This window comes from Garra rufa, chromosome 22 (assembly GCF_049309525.1).
Source record: "Garra rufa chromosome 22, GarRuf1.0, whole genome shotgun sequence".
In the NCBI taxonomy this organism is placed as follows: Eukaryota; Metazoa; Chordata; class Actinopteri; order Cypriniformes; family Cyprinidae; genus Garra; species Garra rufa.
Window position 1 is genome coordinate 9,887,791 of NC_133382.1, and position 18,431 is coordinate 9,906,221.

At 36.9% G+C, this 18,431-nt stretch overlaps 1 protein-coding gene across 2 annotated transcripts in view; it reads right to left on the reverse strand.

The window, feature by feature from the left end:
* Positions 1 to 360: 360 nt before the first annotated feature.
* The window catches only part of jmjd1cb (jumonji domain containing 1Cb), a 177,696-nt gene continuing 159,625 nt past the window's right edge, over positions 361 to 18,431 (reverse strand). For both annotated transcript variants that reach the window (XM_073828556.1, XM_073828557.1), the window contains 11 exons: positions 16,737 to 16,950; positions 14,270 to 14,469; positions 12,192 to 12,470; positions 9,441 to 9,609; positions 9,265 to 9,355; positions 8,992 to 9,122; positions 8,308 to 8,430; positions 4,925 to 5,064; positions 4,474 to 4,650; positions 1,377 to 1,508; positions 361 to 1,240 (listed from right to left, as the gene is read on the reverse strand). In XM_073828556.1, the coding sequence (XP_073684657.1) occupies positions 1,151 to 1,240; positions 1,377 to 1,508; positions 4,474 to 4,650; positions 4,925 to 5,064; positions 8,308 to 8,430; positions 8,992 to 9,122; positions 9,265 to 9,355; positions 9,441 to 9,609; positions 12,192 to 12,470; positions 14,270 to 14,469; positions 16,737 to 16,950 (1,746 nt within the window). In that variant the 3' untranslated portion in view covers positions 361 to 1,150. The remainder of the gene's footprint in view (positions 1,241 to 1,376; positions 1,509 to 4,473; positions 4,651 to 4,924; positions 5,065 to 8,307; positions 8,431 to 8,991; positions 9,123 to 9,264; positions 9,356 to 9,440; positions 9,610 to 12,191; positions 12,471 to 14,269; positions 14,470 to 16,736; positions 16,951 to 18,431) is intronic.

An 18,431-nucleotide genomic window follows, 5' to 3' on the forward strand; every position in this document is an offset into this window, starting at 1 on the left:
ACACTGGAAGGAAATAATGTTAAAGTTGTAATGGTTATTGATTTACCTCTGAAAACTTTTTAATGAAATAGAAAAATATATATTTACAAAGGGAGATGCAAGAAAAATCGAAATTTTTCGATATAACCGATCTTATTAAATTATATATTTATGTGTTTAGGAAGTGAGAAATTTGGGGAGAGAAAACACAGTATGAGAGCACAGTTACTAGAAATGTGCACCTTGGATATTACACAATTTGCATATGTACACGATTTGTGGAAAAAGACTCTGATTCTGTAGAATGGCCCATATATGTGTGTGTATAGCCCAAACATACAACATGTATGCATGTCAATAAAGGCAAAAGGGAGGCAGATATTTGATAAATCCATTTTAATGGAAAATGTAAAACCCCTTTGAACTTCAATGTACAAAGCATGTAACACTTGCACTTAAAAATTTGAAATTGAAGCAAGCCATGTTTAAAAAAATACATCAGTGAATGTATATATGTATATATTTACACAGCATAGTACGATTTGCTTTTTCCATTGAACTTCAAAAGTTCGCCATAGTAAATCTGAACATAAAAAGGAGAAAGAAACGAGACAGGTTTTTTTTTTTTCTTAAATAAATTACAACTTTTTTTGTAAATGTCTCCATTTTACAGTGAATACTTCTTAATAAAATGCTGAAGTGAGTTATTCATTAAGTCTTTCTTTACATAATAGAACTTTACAATGTTTACAATTGTTTGGCAGTTCTTTTTTCTCAAAAGATATGGCATGAGGACATGAGACAGCGGATCTCTCTCACAGTAACTCCAAGTCTCCAACGTAGTGAGCGCCATCAGAAATCCGTTAGCAAACTGTACAAGTCACATTTACATTTGATCGAGAACAGAGCGCAGGACTCCTAAAAAATAAATACGATTCTCCACTGAAACTATACAGTATGAAAGAACAAAAGGGGAACGAAACCAAACAGACAAACAAACACTAGATTCTTCAGCCGCGTGGCGTGTCCATCACAGTCATCCTGATGCGCTATACTGCTATGGTGTCAGTAACAAATAAATACAGTTTACTGGTGGTTTTTCTCTGCTTGGCACTGGAGGTTCGCGGTGTGAGCGTTAGTGTGCATATTTGGGGGAACGTGTCCACGAGTGTCATGAGTTCGTCTCCTCCTCTTCCTCTGCGCAGCACCTCTTTAATGTTCCCACGGCATCCTTCACGCAGTGGTAAAAGATGTTCTTGACCTGAAAGAAGCAGAAGGCTTTTCATTAGAAACAAGGACTTTTAAAATTGAGTTTATATCCTAAGTTGCAAAAAGTCTTCTTACAAATACGTCATTGTTTAGGCCTTTACATTCTAATAAATGTTGACATGCTCTACCTGTAGCTTATCTTCATAGTTGATTTCCTCTTTGGAGGATCTGAGTTCCTGGGTTAAGTGGAACGAATGCACCACATGCTCCGGAGAGACGAAGTCGTTGATCACCTGGACGCAGCTGTGCAGGTTTTGCACCTGTATGGATGAGAGAGACACAAATGTAAGTGTGCACTGATGCGACATATATCAAAGATGATGGTGCTCAAAGAGTACACCAAGAGGAAGTTTGCATGCGACTGTGATTATGCTGAAAAATCTGTATTACACAATGACTGACACTTCATATATTTGCAATTTAAAGGCCGCTTAGTATAATTGTTAAAGCATTCCATTCAGGTCTTTCTGCTGTGAAATCTTTACTGTTTTCTTTTAATGTAAATGTAAGAATAATTTGCATATTCTTGGTAATATTTAAAGATGAACAATTACTGAACTGAAGCAACTTAGGTTTACCTGATTATCCATACATTATTTCTTAGAAAATGCATGTACTTGTCTCACTTATCATTGTATTGCACTGTATTTTATGTTTTGAAAAATAAAAAAAACCTTAGATCATAAATCTAAGCATTTATTTTAACATTATTGGGAGATATAGAGTGACAACTTGCATGCATTTTATGTAAGAAATCTTTGTTTCTTTGTTATGAATGATTGTTATGAAGATCTTATTGATTTACATTACAAGCTATCCAATTTTCATCTTACTTTTTGGCCATATTGTTAATAGCAACTGCATCAAACTGCATATTTTGCTCAATTTGGGCCTTTGAATTAAAAACATATTTTTTTTTTTTTCCAAGTGTGAGCTCCATATTCTATGGAAGTCTATTTCTGCCGCTGTGCAAAAAATAAAAAAGTTAAGTGTGACTTTTTATCTCACAATTCTGACAAATTTCAATTTCATTTTTTTTTGCGTGATATACACTCACAGTTGTTATAGAGTTATAAAGTCATTATTGCGCAATATAAACTTGCAATTAAAAAAAATGCAGAACTGTGAGATATAAACTCAAAATTCAGAAAAATTAAATTGCATTTCTGAGAAATAAAGTCAGAATGCAACTCAGAATTGCAAATTTATAGCTCAAAATTGTGAATAATTTCCTAGAATTGGGTTGTCAATTTTGAGAACACATCAGTCTTTTTTTCCCTCAGAACTGGACTTTATAACTCGCAATTGCGAGTTTATATTTCACAATTCCAAAAAAAAATAAAATAAAAAAATTAAGAATTATGAAAAAAAATATATATATATATCTTGCAATTCTGACTTTATTTCTCACAGTTGTGAGTTTATATAATACTATTCTGACCTTTATAACTCACAATGTGAGTGTTTATATCTTGGAATTCTGAGAAAAAAAGTCAGAATTGCAAGTTTATCTCGCAATACTTCATTACAATTCTGACTTTATAACTCATAATTTCCGAGTTCAAAAAAAGAACTGCAAGAAAAAAAATCAGAACTTATCACTTTTAACTTCTCAGTTGTGTGTTTATATCCTGCTATTCTGACTTTATCATTCAAATCATATGACTTTAAAATGATCACAATTGTGTTTATATCATGCAGTTCTGAGAATTTATATCTCACAATACTGACTATATTTCATGCAATTCCCACTTTATAACTTGTAATTGTGAGTTTATACCTGATAATTTAGAGAAAAATATCAGAATTGCGAGTTTTTATCTTGCAATTCTGACTTCTCGCAGTTGTGAGTTTATATCCTGCTATTCTGACTTTATAATTCAACTAATATGACTTTAAAATAATCTAAATTGTGTTTATAACATGCAGTTCTGAGAATTTATATCTCACAATACTGACTTTATTTCTCACAATTCTGTCTTTATAACTTGTGAGTTCATACCTCACAATTCAGAGAAAAATATCAGAATCCTGATTTCTTGCAGTTGTGAGTTTATATCCAGCTATTCTGACTTTATAACTCGCAATTGTGTCTATATTATGCAATTCTAAGTTAATATCTCAGCAATTGTGATTCCATAACTAACAATTCAGAGAAAATAAGTCAGAATTGCGAGAAAAAGTCAGAACTGCAAGATAAAAACTCGCAATTAGAGAAAAAAAGTCAGAATTGTGAGTTTTTATCTTGCTATTCTGACAAATTCTCGCTGTAGCAAGTTTATATCCTGCCATTCTGAGAAAGTCAGAATTGCGAGTTTATATCTCACAAACTGTAACAGCCATAAAAGCCTGGTAAATTAATATGATAATCCACACATATAAAATTTTGTCTAATGGTCCAGTAAAGGGTTCATTTTATAAATAGATTTTTCTGACTATTATTTCTTATGTCAGGCTTTACAGAAATGAAAGTTTAAAGCATCAGTTTTTTTTTTTTTTTTGATGTTTTGTTTCAAATAATTCAAGGATAGAAGTCTGACAAATTCTCGCAGTTGCAACTTTATATCCTGCTATTCTGAGAAAGTCAGAATTGCGAGTTTATATCTCACAATAATTTGAACTTCTCACAGTTGTGAGTCTATATCCCACTATTCTAACTTTATAACAAAAAAATTCTGACTTTAAAATAAATCGCCTTTGTGTTTATATCATGCAATTCTGAGAATTTACTTCTCACAATACTGACTTTCTCGCAATGACCTTTTTTATTTTTTATTCAGTGCTGGAAATGGGCTTCCATAATACTCCTACTATATCAAACTGCCATAAATAGCCTGGTAAATCAAATTCATAATTTTTTTTTTCTGACATTTTGTCTAATGGTCCAGTAAAGGTTGATTTTGGAAAAATTGATTTTTCTGACTATTATTTCTAATGTCAGGCTTTACAAAAGTGAAAATTTAAAGCATCAGCAGATTTTTAAAGTTAAGTTTTTTTTGTTTTGTTTTAAATAATTCAAGGATAGAAGTCTAAAGTATTAAATAAATTTTAGCAACACTGTAAACAAAACAGTCAGAGTTGTTGCTTTACAAATCAATCAAGTGAGGGGTTTTGGTCTGAAAATATCAATAAGACAAGATATGCCCCAAAATGAAGTTATCATTATTTGCTCATGTGGTTTGAGTGATTTGAGCAACTGCAGAAGAGAAAGGAGTGTAATGAGACCTGGTGCAGAGCTCCAGCAGGGATCAGGACTGAATCACCCAGAAACTGCACCACAGTCCAGCCCTGAATGGCGTATTCATCCAGCAGTCGCTGACGCAGCTTACGGCTCAAGTACCAGCTAGGCTCACGGATCGGGTCATGATCTGCTGGGATCTCCACGCCCTGCTCTTTCGCCACCTGTCATGTCCAAACACGCACAAAGACCGAGTTAAAAAACAACAGCACGTGCCCAAAAGATCTGCACACATAAATGAATCCTATAAAACTTCCAAAAGGTTTTATGAGGACACCCGCTCAGAGAGAGAGAGAGAGAGAGAGAGAGAGAGAGAGAGAGAGAGAGAGAGAGAGAGAGAGAGAGAGAGAGAGAGAGAGAGAGAGAGCGCGAGTGAACGTCACTGCAATGATCCACTGTATTATTTCAAGATCAGTGGAGAAATCAAATCAAAATAACCTTGTGCAGGAACTCTTTAATCTTCTCGCCGTCTTTGCTCGTGTAGATGTGCCACAAGGCTCCGGGAGTCTCGCTCGAGTCCTTTAATCTTTTCTTCACGTTGTCATCCAGATCTTCCTCCTCCAGCCTCTTGAGCACTCCTGTGTGTTTGGCACAAACACGTTTATGCGGTTACACAGCAAACTCATCACACAGTCAGCTTAATTTATTATAAAGCCAGGGAGCGCCGTCCTCTTTTGAAGACAGAGTGATGTTTAAAAATTAATGGCGAGGAGTGCGCGTGGGAGTCTGGCTTTTATATATTCTCCTCATGTCTGCCCATGAGACAGCGGATAAAAATAGAAAGGCCATCGCAGCAGGGAGGAGGAAAGAGGGAGGAGCAGCTGTTGGCATGAGGTACGACGCAAGAATTGCTAAATTACTTATAAACTTACAACTGGAAGTTGAAAAGAGTTTATATTCCACTATTCTGACTTTAGAATTAAAATAATATGACTTCAAAATAATCACAATTGTGTTTATAACAATTAAGAGAAAAATATTTATATATTTAGTTTATATCTAGCTATTCTGACTTTTGTAACTTGCAGTTTTGTTTATATTATACAACTCTGAGAGTTTACATCTCACAACACTGACTTTATTTCTCGCAATTCTGATTTTATAACTCATAATTGCGAGTTCATATCTCACAATTCAGAGAAAAAAGTCAGAATTGAAAGAAAAAAGTCAGAATTGCGAGTTTATATCTCACAATTCTGACTTTATAACTCATAACTGTGAGTTTATATCTCGAAAATGAAAAAAATCAGAATTGCGTGTTTGTTCCATGCAAATTTGAAAAATTCTCGCAATTACCTTTTTTCAGTTTTTTATTCGAGTGCCAGAAATGGGCTTCCATAATATTCTTACTATATCAGAGATATTTTCTCAACAATTTTGAGAACATATCAGTCTTTTTTTTTTTTTTTTTTTCAGAAGTAGACCTTGTAACACAATTCGGAGAAAAAATGTTGAAGATATAAACTTGCAATTCAGATAAAAAAAGTCAGAATTGCGAGTTTTTATCTTGCAATTCCGAGAAAATTATGACTTTAAAACTCATTATTGCGAGTTTAGATCTGAGAATTAAGAGAAAAAAAGAATTGTGAGAAAAAGTTTCAGTGTGAACTACACTGAGGTAAAGTACAGTAACAACAGATGATACAGTCTTGGTGCATCTCTTTCATCACCCATGTTAAATGCATGTTTTCGAAGACATTACTTACTAGGGCTGGAAAAATAATTGTATCATGAATCAAGAAATAATTCTTCATCGATTCTGAGATTTTCCGAATGCATCCCGATTCTCTCTCGAATCAATTTTGAGCTTAACTTTTAACAGCAGATGGCACTGCTTGCTTTAGAAACAGCCGTATTCTGCTTGCTTCCAATTCCTTACACACGCTTGAACCTACTATAATCATTCAATAAAAGCATTCTGAGTCGAAGTGCAATTACATAACGCACAAGCACTCTTCTTCATTTGAGTGTGCGGTTAAAAACTAGATTAGAGTGCCATCTGCTGTTAAAAATTAAACTCAGAATCAATTCCAAGAAGAATCATTTAGTATTTGGAAAATCTAAAAATCAATCCACGAATCGTGATGCACCAATTTATCGTCGCAGCCCTAATAATTAACTATGGCAGCAGTTCTCAAACCAGGGAGCCACTGGGGGCCTCATCAAACTTCAAAGGTCACTTAAAATGATTTAAAACAAGCAATAAAACAGACCAGAAGAATTAAAAATCAAGAGATTTTTTCCTTCTTTTTTTAAAAAAAGGACAATATTTAGATTAAAGAGTTTGTGTGGGATTGGAAAGAACTCGGCTTGCCCCTCCTGCTTCGGCTCCAACAAGATATTTCTTATTTTTAGTCATCGCTTCAACAGCAGTTTTTTTTCCTTTTGAAGAACCAAGTTTTCCACAGTCTCGGAAAACCTGGATATATAAAGAAACCTAATTTTAAAAGTATGATTTCTAGACCCAGAAAAATCTTTAAAAGCCATTGGCATTTTTCTAGTTTTGCCATGCTCTAAGATATTTGTAGGGCTGACCCCTAATAGTCGACTAACCGTTAGGCGACAAGAAGAGGCTTGGTCGAACAAAATTTTATAAATCGCTTAGTCACAGAAAAAAAAATTCCACAGGAAGTGTCGAAGTCACGTTAACTGATGTGGTAATTTTGTAGTACATCAGGCAGCACATACAAATGCTCACCTATTATTCATCAACCTCAAATATGGCTTTTCATCTAAAAGATGTACATAGTAGCAACTTTACATGGCAGCTCAATCTAATATTAACCTAGAAAAATTTATGCTATTGAAGTGTTTGTGTGGAGTTTGAAAGCTGAACAGGTGCTGGTGTGGTCACAATACTCTGTAATTTTTGTTCATACAGATAAAAGTAATACATCTTTCGAATCTGTATAGTCACTAGGTTTATTTGTGTGCACTCACAATAACAATGAAACGTTGTGCTTTTGTAAAATAAAGAAAGCATAGAGGATGCGCTTTCTGCCGTCTCTATGAACTTGAGCACGAAACTCCAAAACTGCGTATACTTGCTTTATGACGAGTCAGTGTCGTCGACTTCATCTCTTAAATTGAAAACAAAGAAAGCACTAGTTCAATAAATTATTAAAATGTTAATGCAGTCTTTTTGCTGTTTTTCCCTGACATATTCGTAATTATCTGCTGGTGCACTGTGGCAAGTTTTTTTTTTTTGCAACTAATAATTGACTAATGCTTAAAGTGAACTACTACTACTAGTCGACCAGAAAAATGATTTAAATATCAAGGGCAGCCCTAGATATTTGACTGGGTAAAAATTCGGTATAAAATAATTAATCTATTCTTGAACCTCTTCCACTAAATCATGAACAAAGGGAAAACTCACTGGGCCTTCAAACATCTGCAACAATTGGAATAAAAAAAATCCTATCAATTGTACTAGACATCCACTAGAGGACTGTAGATGTTTAGAGCAAAGTGGTCAGGTAAAACTACAAATGATTTTTAGTTAATACCATAATAATACGTCATATGTGAAACTCCTCCATGTTTTGACATATTCATTCTCATGAGTGCAGTGAAAAGCTCTTTTTAGTGCTGCTATGGCCATGTACTCACAGGGAAAACTCCTTCCAGATGCATCTCTTACATTTCATTGTTTCCAGGGTGGAAACCATGTTCTGTGTTTTTTCCTCTGAGCTCAAAGGTTTATGGAACATTTCTGCTCTAGCAGGAGGCTTTTCCCCCTCTGTCTCTTTCTCAACACGGCTGACCAAGTAAACGGACAGGCTGTTGACAGCTGTGTGGTGAGTGGGCCTCAGGCTTACCCGTTTTGGAGAGGACACCGTTCCCTTTAGCCACTCCTACGTAAACCAGCACGCTGATGATGTCCGACACCTCCATATGCAGGTTAGCCGTGCCAAAATCCTGCTCCTGAGATGCCGCCACACCTGAAATATGGATCATATTGTCCTTTGGTCATTCAGTTCACCATGTTATTAAAATAGTCTTTAATATGTGACCCTGGACCACAAAACCAGTCACAAGGGTCTTTACGCATTATCTGAAAGCTGAATTAATAAGCTTTCCATTGATGTATGGTTGGGATTGTTAAGAGAGGATGACATTTATCCAAAATACACCTTGAATCTGAGAGTGCAAAAAATCTAATTACTGAGAAAATCGCATTTAAAGTTCTTAGCAATGCATATTACCAAAATTTAAGTTCTGATATATTAAAAGTAGGAAATTTACAAAATATCTTCATAGAACATCAACTTAATATTCGAATGATTGTTTGCATGAAAGAAAATATAATTTTGACCCATACAAAGTATTTTTGGCTATTGCTACAAATATACTTGTGTTACTTAAGACTGGTTTTGTAGTCCAGGTTCACCTACAGTGTTATTTTTTTACCTTTCTACAGTAAAACTTTGCCAAAAACATAGGAAGCCACTAATGAATTGAAAACTAAAAATGTGTGAGATAGACAGAGGGAGCTGCAGTACCGTAAGCGCAGCAGAGGCGTGGGCCCAAGTCCGGCCGCACAAAGAAAGAGGGCAGATGGGAGGCCAGGTTGAGGTTCCCCTCGGGGTCTGAATACTCAGGCATTGGCAGGTTCTTCATGAGATCATCATACCTACACAATGAGATGAAGCACATGCTAAAACAAGACTAAACCAGAGCAATGCTCGATCAGAACACACCAATTAAAAACTTAAAGTCACCATGAAACAGCATTTGCAATCTCTAAATGTTGTGTTCCTGTGTTTATTCTGTACCTGGAGGGCATCAAAGCCATAAACTCTTCCCCTGAAGGCCAGTCCTTCAGTCGATACACCATGGTTTCTCCATCTTTAGACTTTGGCCGCTCTGTAAAGAAAGCATGATCAGCATAAACACAAACAAGCTGATTAATAAGATAACTGCTCATTTGTTCACTTCATGCAGCACTTACTCGTGAGATCTTCAAAGCCATCCCAGAATTCTTTGACGCCTGAGTTGGACATTACTCCATCCTTGCAGTTCAAGAGGTCCCCCTGGTGGTCAGCAAACTCCTGGTTGAAGGATTCGGCCTTCCACAAACTGACGTTGAGCTTCTTGTGCACTCCAGAGACCAGCACCGGCTGCAAATACACCACACAGGAAATGGCCTTTTAATGACAGCTGAGATCACAACCACTACTAAGACTTGCTTTTTGAACAGTGGAAAAATATGAAGTCTGGTTAAAACAGAAATTGCAAGATGGATTACTCTAAAGACTAAAAGTAATAATTACATTTGTTGAAAAGCCTAAATCTGTGAGTGTATTATAAACTGAGTGCCAAACTAGTTTCTGCAAAAGTGCAGAGCTCAATAATAATGAGTGTTTTGGTGTTGCATTGCCACTGCAAAATAATTTGTAGCATAACAGAAGCATTAAACCTTACTGGTGAACCATTTAATATCACGTCTTATTCTCAAAAGTCTGAAAACAGACACTGTTGTATGTCACAAATCAGCCTTGAATGAACATACACTGAGCTCATAGCATTGTGAACCTTAAAATGCTGCTGACATAGTCAGCTTGCTAAGTTTTGGAAGAAAACCAATGTGTTGGGAGAGCCACATTTTATGATGTCAGTTTGCTTCCTGTAGAGCTGTAGAGTCATGGTCCACTGAACGCAAGTCAATAAATGTCATTTTGGAACAGGAAGAGACAGAGGCTGTGTCCAAAAATGCCCCCAATACCCTTTTCTAGTGCACTATACAGCCATTTGAAGTGGTGTATGAAACCATAAGGGACATCATTGAGTGCACTTATTCAATCTCATAATGCATTGCAATAATGAGTGTAAAGCCACACTCAAAAGGCCAACACTCAACTGCACTGTAAGGGTCACAGAGAATACATTTACAAGTTTTACCAGAAGATGGCATCTATGGCCCTTCTGGCACAATCAATGTCTGAATTCACTCGTTTGTTTTTATTCGAATCTTCAAGAGGACCATATTAGTGGTGTGATGGGTAGAGGGGTCGATTTCAGATACACCTAGAGGCTCTCCTCTCCTGCAGACTAGAGGAAAAGGATGTATGCTTGTGGATTTCAACCTCACACCTCTGCTGTATCCTCCTGTCCATTAGTGAAAATCAGATTTCACCATAAAGGATCTATATGCTCACTTGAAATGTCCTGCATTAGAGCAGCACACATGAAGAGGGGCTACCAATGAAAGAATCAAAGCACTTAAAGCCTATAATGGCCTATGTGAAGTACATGCTGAGTAAATGGACTAATGTATGGTGCCTTTCTCTCTGCACATGTAATGCTGACTGATGTTACAGATGAACCAGACAACAGCTGTCCGCTGAGGTAGAGAAAAGACACTAGCCAGCTGAGGCAGAGATGGCGTTAACTAACGTTTTGCATCATTTACAATGTTACATAAATACTGATATTTAAAATGTATTCATGTATCCACTCTTAAATGGTTAAAGGTAAAGAGTAAAAGGTTATATTAAGCATGTACAAAAAAAATGTACTCCTCAAGTCAAATAATATGGAAATCTGCACAAGTACGGAAAAATCACATGCTTGGTATATAATCCGTAATCTGTATACAACAAGTGTAGACAGATAATGATTATTTACAGCACAACCTCTAATCAGTACACAGGATTATTAGGATTATCCTGACTGCAAGGATATCGCTGGCAATTCTGGACAGGGCTCCAAGAGAAGTGACTCAAAACACTACAAGTTGCCAATTTTAAAGACAGGTATATTAAAGAAGAAGTTTGCTTCCAGAATAATTTCCTGATAATTTTCTCACCCCCATGTCAAAGATGTTTATGTCTTTCTTCAGTCACATAAAAATTAAGGTTTTTGAGGAAAACATTCCAGGATTTTTCTCCATATAATGGACTTCAGTGGTGGCCAACAGGTTAAAGGTCCAAATTTCAGTTTTAAATGCAGCTTCAATGAGCTCAACACAATCCCAGCCAAGGAATAAGGGTCTTATCTAGCAAAACGATCAGTCATTTTCTGAAAATCAATATTTATACACTTTTTAACCATAAATGCTTGGCTTGCATTTGTACTGCGATGCTTCATTACGTGATGTTGGAAAGGTCACGGGTGACGTAGGCAGAAGTACCGACCCAGTGTTTACAAAGCGAACATACAAAGGAAGTCAAATGCCCTTTGCAAAAAGGTAAAACAACAATGTTGGATGATTTTGAAGTTGGAGGAGAAAATGAGATTTTTGTTTTTGCCTTTCACCTACCCTTTTTTTAACAGTTTTTTTCCAACATGATTACTTAAAGTGTAACGACGTGCATCACTGTATAAATGCAAGCTGAGCATTTGTGGTTAAAAAGTGTATAAACATTATTTCTTTTAAAGAAAATGAAAGATCGTTTCACTAGATAAAACCCTTATTTCTTTATTTCCTTATTTATGGCCACCATTGAAGTGCGCTATATGTTAAAAAATCCTGGAATGTTTTTCTCAAAAACCTTAGTTTCTTTGTGACTAAAGAAAGAAAGGTATGAACACATTGGATGATATGGGGTTGAGTAAACTATCAGGAAATCGTTATTTTACTGTAGTTTATTTTATCTTTATGTAGTGAACTTCTTTAAGATGGGAAAAGGGAAAACAACCACAGCTCCAGCAGAACAGAAAGTAATTTAAGATTCACATTTAGTGGGCTTGTTTCACAGACCTGTCCTTGTCTCCAGCATTCCCTGAAGAGTTTCCAGTTGTTGCTGTTGCGGTGGTCTTTAAGCCAGAGCAGCCTGCGCTCGTAGAGCCAGGAATGCGGGATGTCAGCATAGAGTTTGGGCGGTTCTTCCACTGCTTTCTTCTTCTCAGCTTTGGGCTCCTCCAGAGGCTCGAGCTTCAGGTTGAGCTTGGTGCCACGGCCCGCCGGGATCTTGTTTTCCACCACAGAGGCGATGATGTCATCCAGGATGTTGGGCATGCTGCGGCCACTCTTGACAATCTGTGGTAGGAAGACCACAAATGAAGCTCTAAGCTATTTAAGGACAACAAACATTTTTCCTTTATAGTAATGTAGGCTCTATGTCACAGGGGTCCTCAAATAGCGGACTGCGGTCCCAGCTTGGTTCCAACCAAACCACGAAACATGACAAGGCACAATTTTTCCATTTCTACAGTTTAAAGTGAGCAGAACATCAAAAGAGTGGAGCGGAACACAACAGAAGTACTCAGGGTAATTTATGGTAACCTGAACCATTATATTGTGTCTTTTCTGTCACATGGCCTTCTGTCATTCACGTGTCTATAAATGTAAAAATAATAGCCTGTTAAAAATTTTATTTCATTTGATCTTACCTTTAGTTTTCATATCCAATGAGGCTCAACTGATGAACTATTTACATTTTTTTTGTAGAAAAATTCTCAGAAACCACTGCTTTAGCTCTCGGAGCCTAATATCCTCATCTTTTATGACAATTTTGATCGTTTGAACATTTATTACTGTTCCAACTCCAGTGGGAAGAAAATATTGAGACCAGACCTCTTGGAACTTCACCCCTGCTCTTTATGCTATCATGGCCATGTTTTTAGTAAACTGCCATGCATATGATAATGACTATTTTCTATGATGTTTACATTAGTGTCTATCAGGGATGGAAATTAGCACCCGCCACTAGCCAAATGTGGGTGATTTTGTGTTGTGGTGGGTAAACTCGCTTCACCCACCGGCCACTGTGGCGGGTAAATAAAAATAACATACTTCAACCGGACGGCGTGAGGCGGTAATGCACCTTAACGTTGGTTGCGAACTGCCGTTAAAACACACAAAGAAAAAGAAGACGACGGCGGACACTTTTAGCGGAGGCTCACCTTCAAAAAAATGTGGCGATACATCACAGGCGTTAAGAGGTCTGTTAAAATATCTTTACAATCTGCTTTTGAAGAAATATATTGTATTTCGTGCTACAGCGCACATTCTGTCAGATGCAATTCATGGCACGTCTTTCTCAATATACTGTTCAAAGCGGCATTCATTCACATCAGATGATAACTCGGCGGCAGAGTTCCACTCACACAGGGGCGTAATTTCCACTGGGGACACGCTTTTCAAAATCCCGTTGGTGTCCACCCAAATGGTTTTGTTAAGTAATCTCTTGTATTTTAGAATGCAGGCTCTACGCTGCCGAGAGTTTCGCGCTATAGTAAAAACTAAACCAAAAGTAAAATGCGCAACTTTAATGCCCTGCGTTTAGAGAGCGACTCCCCAATGCGTGCAAATTAGGCTACGTAAAATATCTAGGCTGTTATAGTATGTGGGCTATAAGTTGTGTAGTTGTGAAGATAGCTCTGTATCATGATAGAAAAATTCAGTGAAAATGTCAGTATTTTATTGAGACTTGAGATTAAATAAAATGCTCAAGTATAGTAGATCTTGTAGTATTAATTTTCACATGCAGCTACACATTGTCGGTTAAAAACATAAAGTGGCTGGTAAAAACATTTAGTGGCTGGTAGATTTTGAAATCCACCAGCCACACTGGCAGGTGGACAAAAAAGTTAATTTCCATCCCTGGTGTCTATAATGATATTGTATACCAACTTCATTAAAAATGCTATTTATTCTGTGTATGCAATATCTACAAAAAACCTAAAGCTTTTTAATGTATGTGCAAACTTTTCATTGGTTTTATATATATATATATATATATATATATATATATATATATATATATATATATATATGTGTGTGTGTGTGTGTATATATTCTGTTTGAGTCTGATCAGTAGGTGTTGGTTTTCTGACCTGCGAGGCAGTGGAGTACACAGGAGCGAATGCGATGCCTGCATCAGTAGAGCCCAGGCGCAGCTTGCCTGCGGTGGTGGTGAGGAGGTCTCGTAGGGTTGATCCCTGCTCCAGAGATGTTGCTTTACTGTGCAGAGAATCCAAAGCATCTGACTGATCTTTCTCCTCCTTTATCTTCCCTACACTGGACTCCTTATTTTCTGCAGGAAAAAAGTACAGGCTGTTCAAAACCTCAGGTGTCAATCTCTTTCACAAGATATCAAATTGAAAAGTAAAATTTACTTTCATTATATGATACATTCCCATAATATTTAGTGGGAAATGACGTAGTTAAAATTTTACTTAGAAATACAATGCAACAGAAGTAGCGACAGATCTTTTCTTACATATTTTGATGTACATTTGAATGTAACAGATTTTCGAAAAAAGAAAATGTACAGCAGTCATGGTTCTATACATTGCTTGCTGATTGGATTTTAAGATGTGGACATGGCACTCAAAAGTGAGAGAGATAAATGCGAGTTTGGTTATGACATTTTGAATAAAAATTACAAGGTCAAAAAAATAAAAGAAGGAACACACAAATAAAGTATTCACAGTAAGATTTCTAAAATGCCTTTCAGAGTTTAAAGTTCCCATGAAATCAAAACTGGGGTTTTTTGGCTTTTAGTATGAATGTTAGCCTTAAAGTTATCTATAAGCTTGTATGCTCTAAAAGAATGACAAAAATCCCATTTAGAAGATATAAGCTTTCAAAACATACAATCTCTAACTTCAACCAATATGGGTCAACGAATTTTATGAAATCACCCTGCACTTCAGCTTCTCATCAAACTTTCTGTCCAATTAAATGCTCTCAGAATCCGAAGCGCCCCCCTACACTTGTTTACAGAATTTGTATATTCTGTATGGGAAATGGCACGTAGTATACTATATAGGGGATAGGAAACGATTCAGACAGTGTAAATATCCGTTCTATTGACACGACAGCATAGAGCAGATCATATGCACGAGTCAGCGCTGACCACAAAACGTACCTGACACATTTGAATTCTACACAGAATGCCATATGTCGTAGCAATATGGATGAGACTGTGGCTGTCATACGCTGTCAAATGCGGCTTTACCTAGCTCAGTGGTTCTGGGCCAAGCTGTGATATAAACGAAACGCTACTGGCTATTTAAAAAAGGGGGCAGGACTGCCTGATATGTCCTTCCTGGACTAGCTTGCTCAGGTGTCAGGCTAAACTCTTCAAGGCCGTATTTGCAGAATTCTGCACATTATTACATTTCAGACGTATGATTTTCATTTTGGCAGAGCATGAAAAGGGGTTAAAAATCCCTATTCTGGAGAACAAAATATCACAGAGACTTAAAGGGTTAGTTCACCCCAAAATAAAAATTAGCCTATTATTTACTCACCCTCAAGGCATCCTAGGTTTAATGACTTTTGGTTTATATTGAAATCCTTCATCATTTTTCTTTACAAATCCTCATTTTGTACTTCTAATTTGTGACCATTGTTTTGTTTTGCTCTCTCCACTATGTGTCCGCATTCGTCATTACTGAGCGGCGCATGCGCAACACCGACGTTCTACATCTACAACTCAAATGTGATTTACATTTTAAATATGGGTATTTTTCTTACAAAAACATTGATTCGCTACAGGAAGCTTTTATTTACCTCCCTGGAACTGTGTGAGGCACTTTTTATTATGGATGGATGCACTTTATTGGACTGTTGAAGAGAAACACCCACCAATTGCCATTATAAAGCTTAGAGGAGCCAGGACAATTTTTAATATAAATCTGATTGCATTCGTCTGAAAGAAAGAAGTTGTATAGAACTACGATGCCTTGAGGGTGAGTAAATAATGGGCTAATTTTCAGTTTTAGGTAAACTAACCTTGAGATTTGTCTTTTTGCAAGTTCCCAGAACACCCGAGTAACTACCAATGTACTTGAAACTGCTCAAAACACTTTAGAAACGCACCTTACAATATGCTATGGCATGAACTATATAATCTATTATTGTATTTTAAGAGATGTCATGAAACAACCGAAATGCAGACTTATTAAAAAGCGCAATTTAAGCACCGCTGCTAAATGAAGAAACGTCTATATGCCGCACTGGGCAACAAACTGAACTGAACGTGTGCCAACGACCACAGGGCTGATGGTCTTTTAAGTGCAGTTCGTTTGGAGAGAGCGGCGCGTTCGGCATGTGAGAGCAGCTGAAGAACTGGATAAACATGTGGTTAGGTGAACTCTTTAGACTGTGGGAGCTCACAACTGAGAAGGTCTGTAACGTACACCGCTAAATGTGAGGATTGTGGAATGCTGGCGGCCTGTCAAGCACGCACACGCCTGCAGAGAAAGGAAAAACACGGGGGCAGCTGGCAGACCTTCGGCCCCTGGCTACCAATAACTTTAAGCGTACCTGAAGTTTTATCGTTTCTGTACCCACCCTTCTTTTCCTCACGGGATTTCTGCTCGGCCAGATCGGCCAGGAAGTGCAGAGGCGATTGGGACTCGGGTGGGGTGAACTTGCTGTCGGTGCTGGTGTCGCTGGCGGGACTGCTCCCTCCGTTAGCCTCTACCTTCAGAGAGGAGTTCTGCTGGCCGCCCTCGGGCTTACACAGAGAGATCTTGTTGCTGTGATTAAGCACGTTTTGTAACACCTGTGAAAAGTAAGAGTGTGTCAGAGACAGCTCAGCAGTTTGAGGAGAGTGAGGGGAAATACTGTGGACTTTTAGTGGTTGAGAGATGAAGCAGGACTGTATTCAACATTCCAGCGCAGAACAGAATGTGAAAATCTGTGTGTGATTGAGAGAGTGCGAGAGTTTGTGTTTACAGTGAGAGCACGCAGACTCTAGTCAAGGCTAAAGCCCTTATTAATTTCATGTGAATGGAAATGCGACTGAAAGGGAGAGATGTACAGTTTGTTCAATGGGATAATACGGTCTCAAGGTCTTAAGTCAGGTCTTTTTTATCAAGATGTACTAATGTTTTGCCAGCTGAACAATCAACATTACAAGCTATTTAACAGAAATGGGTTGAATTGGCTGAAATAGCAAACAGACAGTAACCAATAGTGATAACTGGATTTGAATCATTTTACAGAAATTGCCAAGGCAGATTTCCATTTTTATGTGCAATACAATCCTTGAAATTTGTATTATTATACTAGTAATTTTCTTTCGTATTTTCATTTTGTTTTCAAGAACAAATATCTAAACATTTTTAAATTAAGATACATTTACTTGAGATGCATAATAACATAAGATACTCAGTCTTCTTTGATACCGTTTCTGACCATTTTTATCAAATCCAGTGAGTTTATATGGAGATAACACATGGAAAAAAATATATTTATTGTGGCCATGAATTACGAATTAATTTCTACAACTTATTCCTTGCTTTGATTTATTTAAAACAAGAGAACAAATTAGTACAGTGCTGGCCAAAATTATTAGAACACTAGTATTTTCACCAGCTAAAATGATTTTAAGTCAGTTATTTCTATCTTTTGCTGCAGTGTGTCAATAGGAAATGTCAGTTTACATTCCCATACATTCATTTTGCCATTAATTGCAATAATCTAGACTAAATCCAGAAGAACTGTGCAACATCTCAAAGATGCTTCAAGAAACCTACCTGCAAAGCTACAGTACTAAGCTTTAGAGACTTGTGTAAAAATGCAGTAAAATGAAGATGCTCTCAAAAATATTGTCATAAATAGATTTTCTTTATCAATTAACTTTTATCAACTAAATTAAATGAACATTTGGTGTGACCGTCCTTTGCGTTTAAAGCAGCTTTTGATTTAGGTGCTCCTGCACATCTTGGAGACAACTTCTGGATTTAGTCTGTCTCAGTTTGTTCGGCTCAGTTGTTGTCATTCCAGACAGACTGGGTAATGATGAGATCAGATCTCTATGTGGAGCACTGGATGTTGTCAGACTCCTTGTGCAAACAAAAAGCTCACTTGATTGTTACAATTAATGGCAAAATGAATGTTTGGAAATGTAAACTGATATTTACACTATAGAAAAAGCTAGGACTTAAAACCATTTTTAGCTGGTGAATATCTAGTGTTCTAATAATTTTGGCCACCACTGTATAACACGGCTATGATTTACTAAAACAAGGGGACAAACTC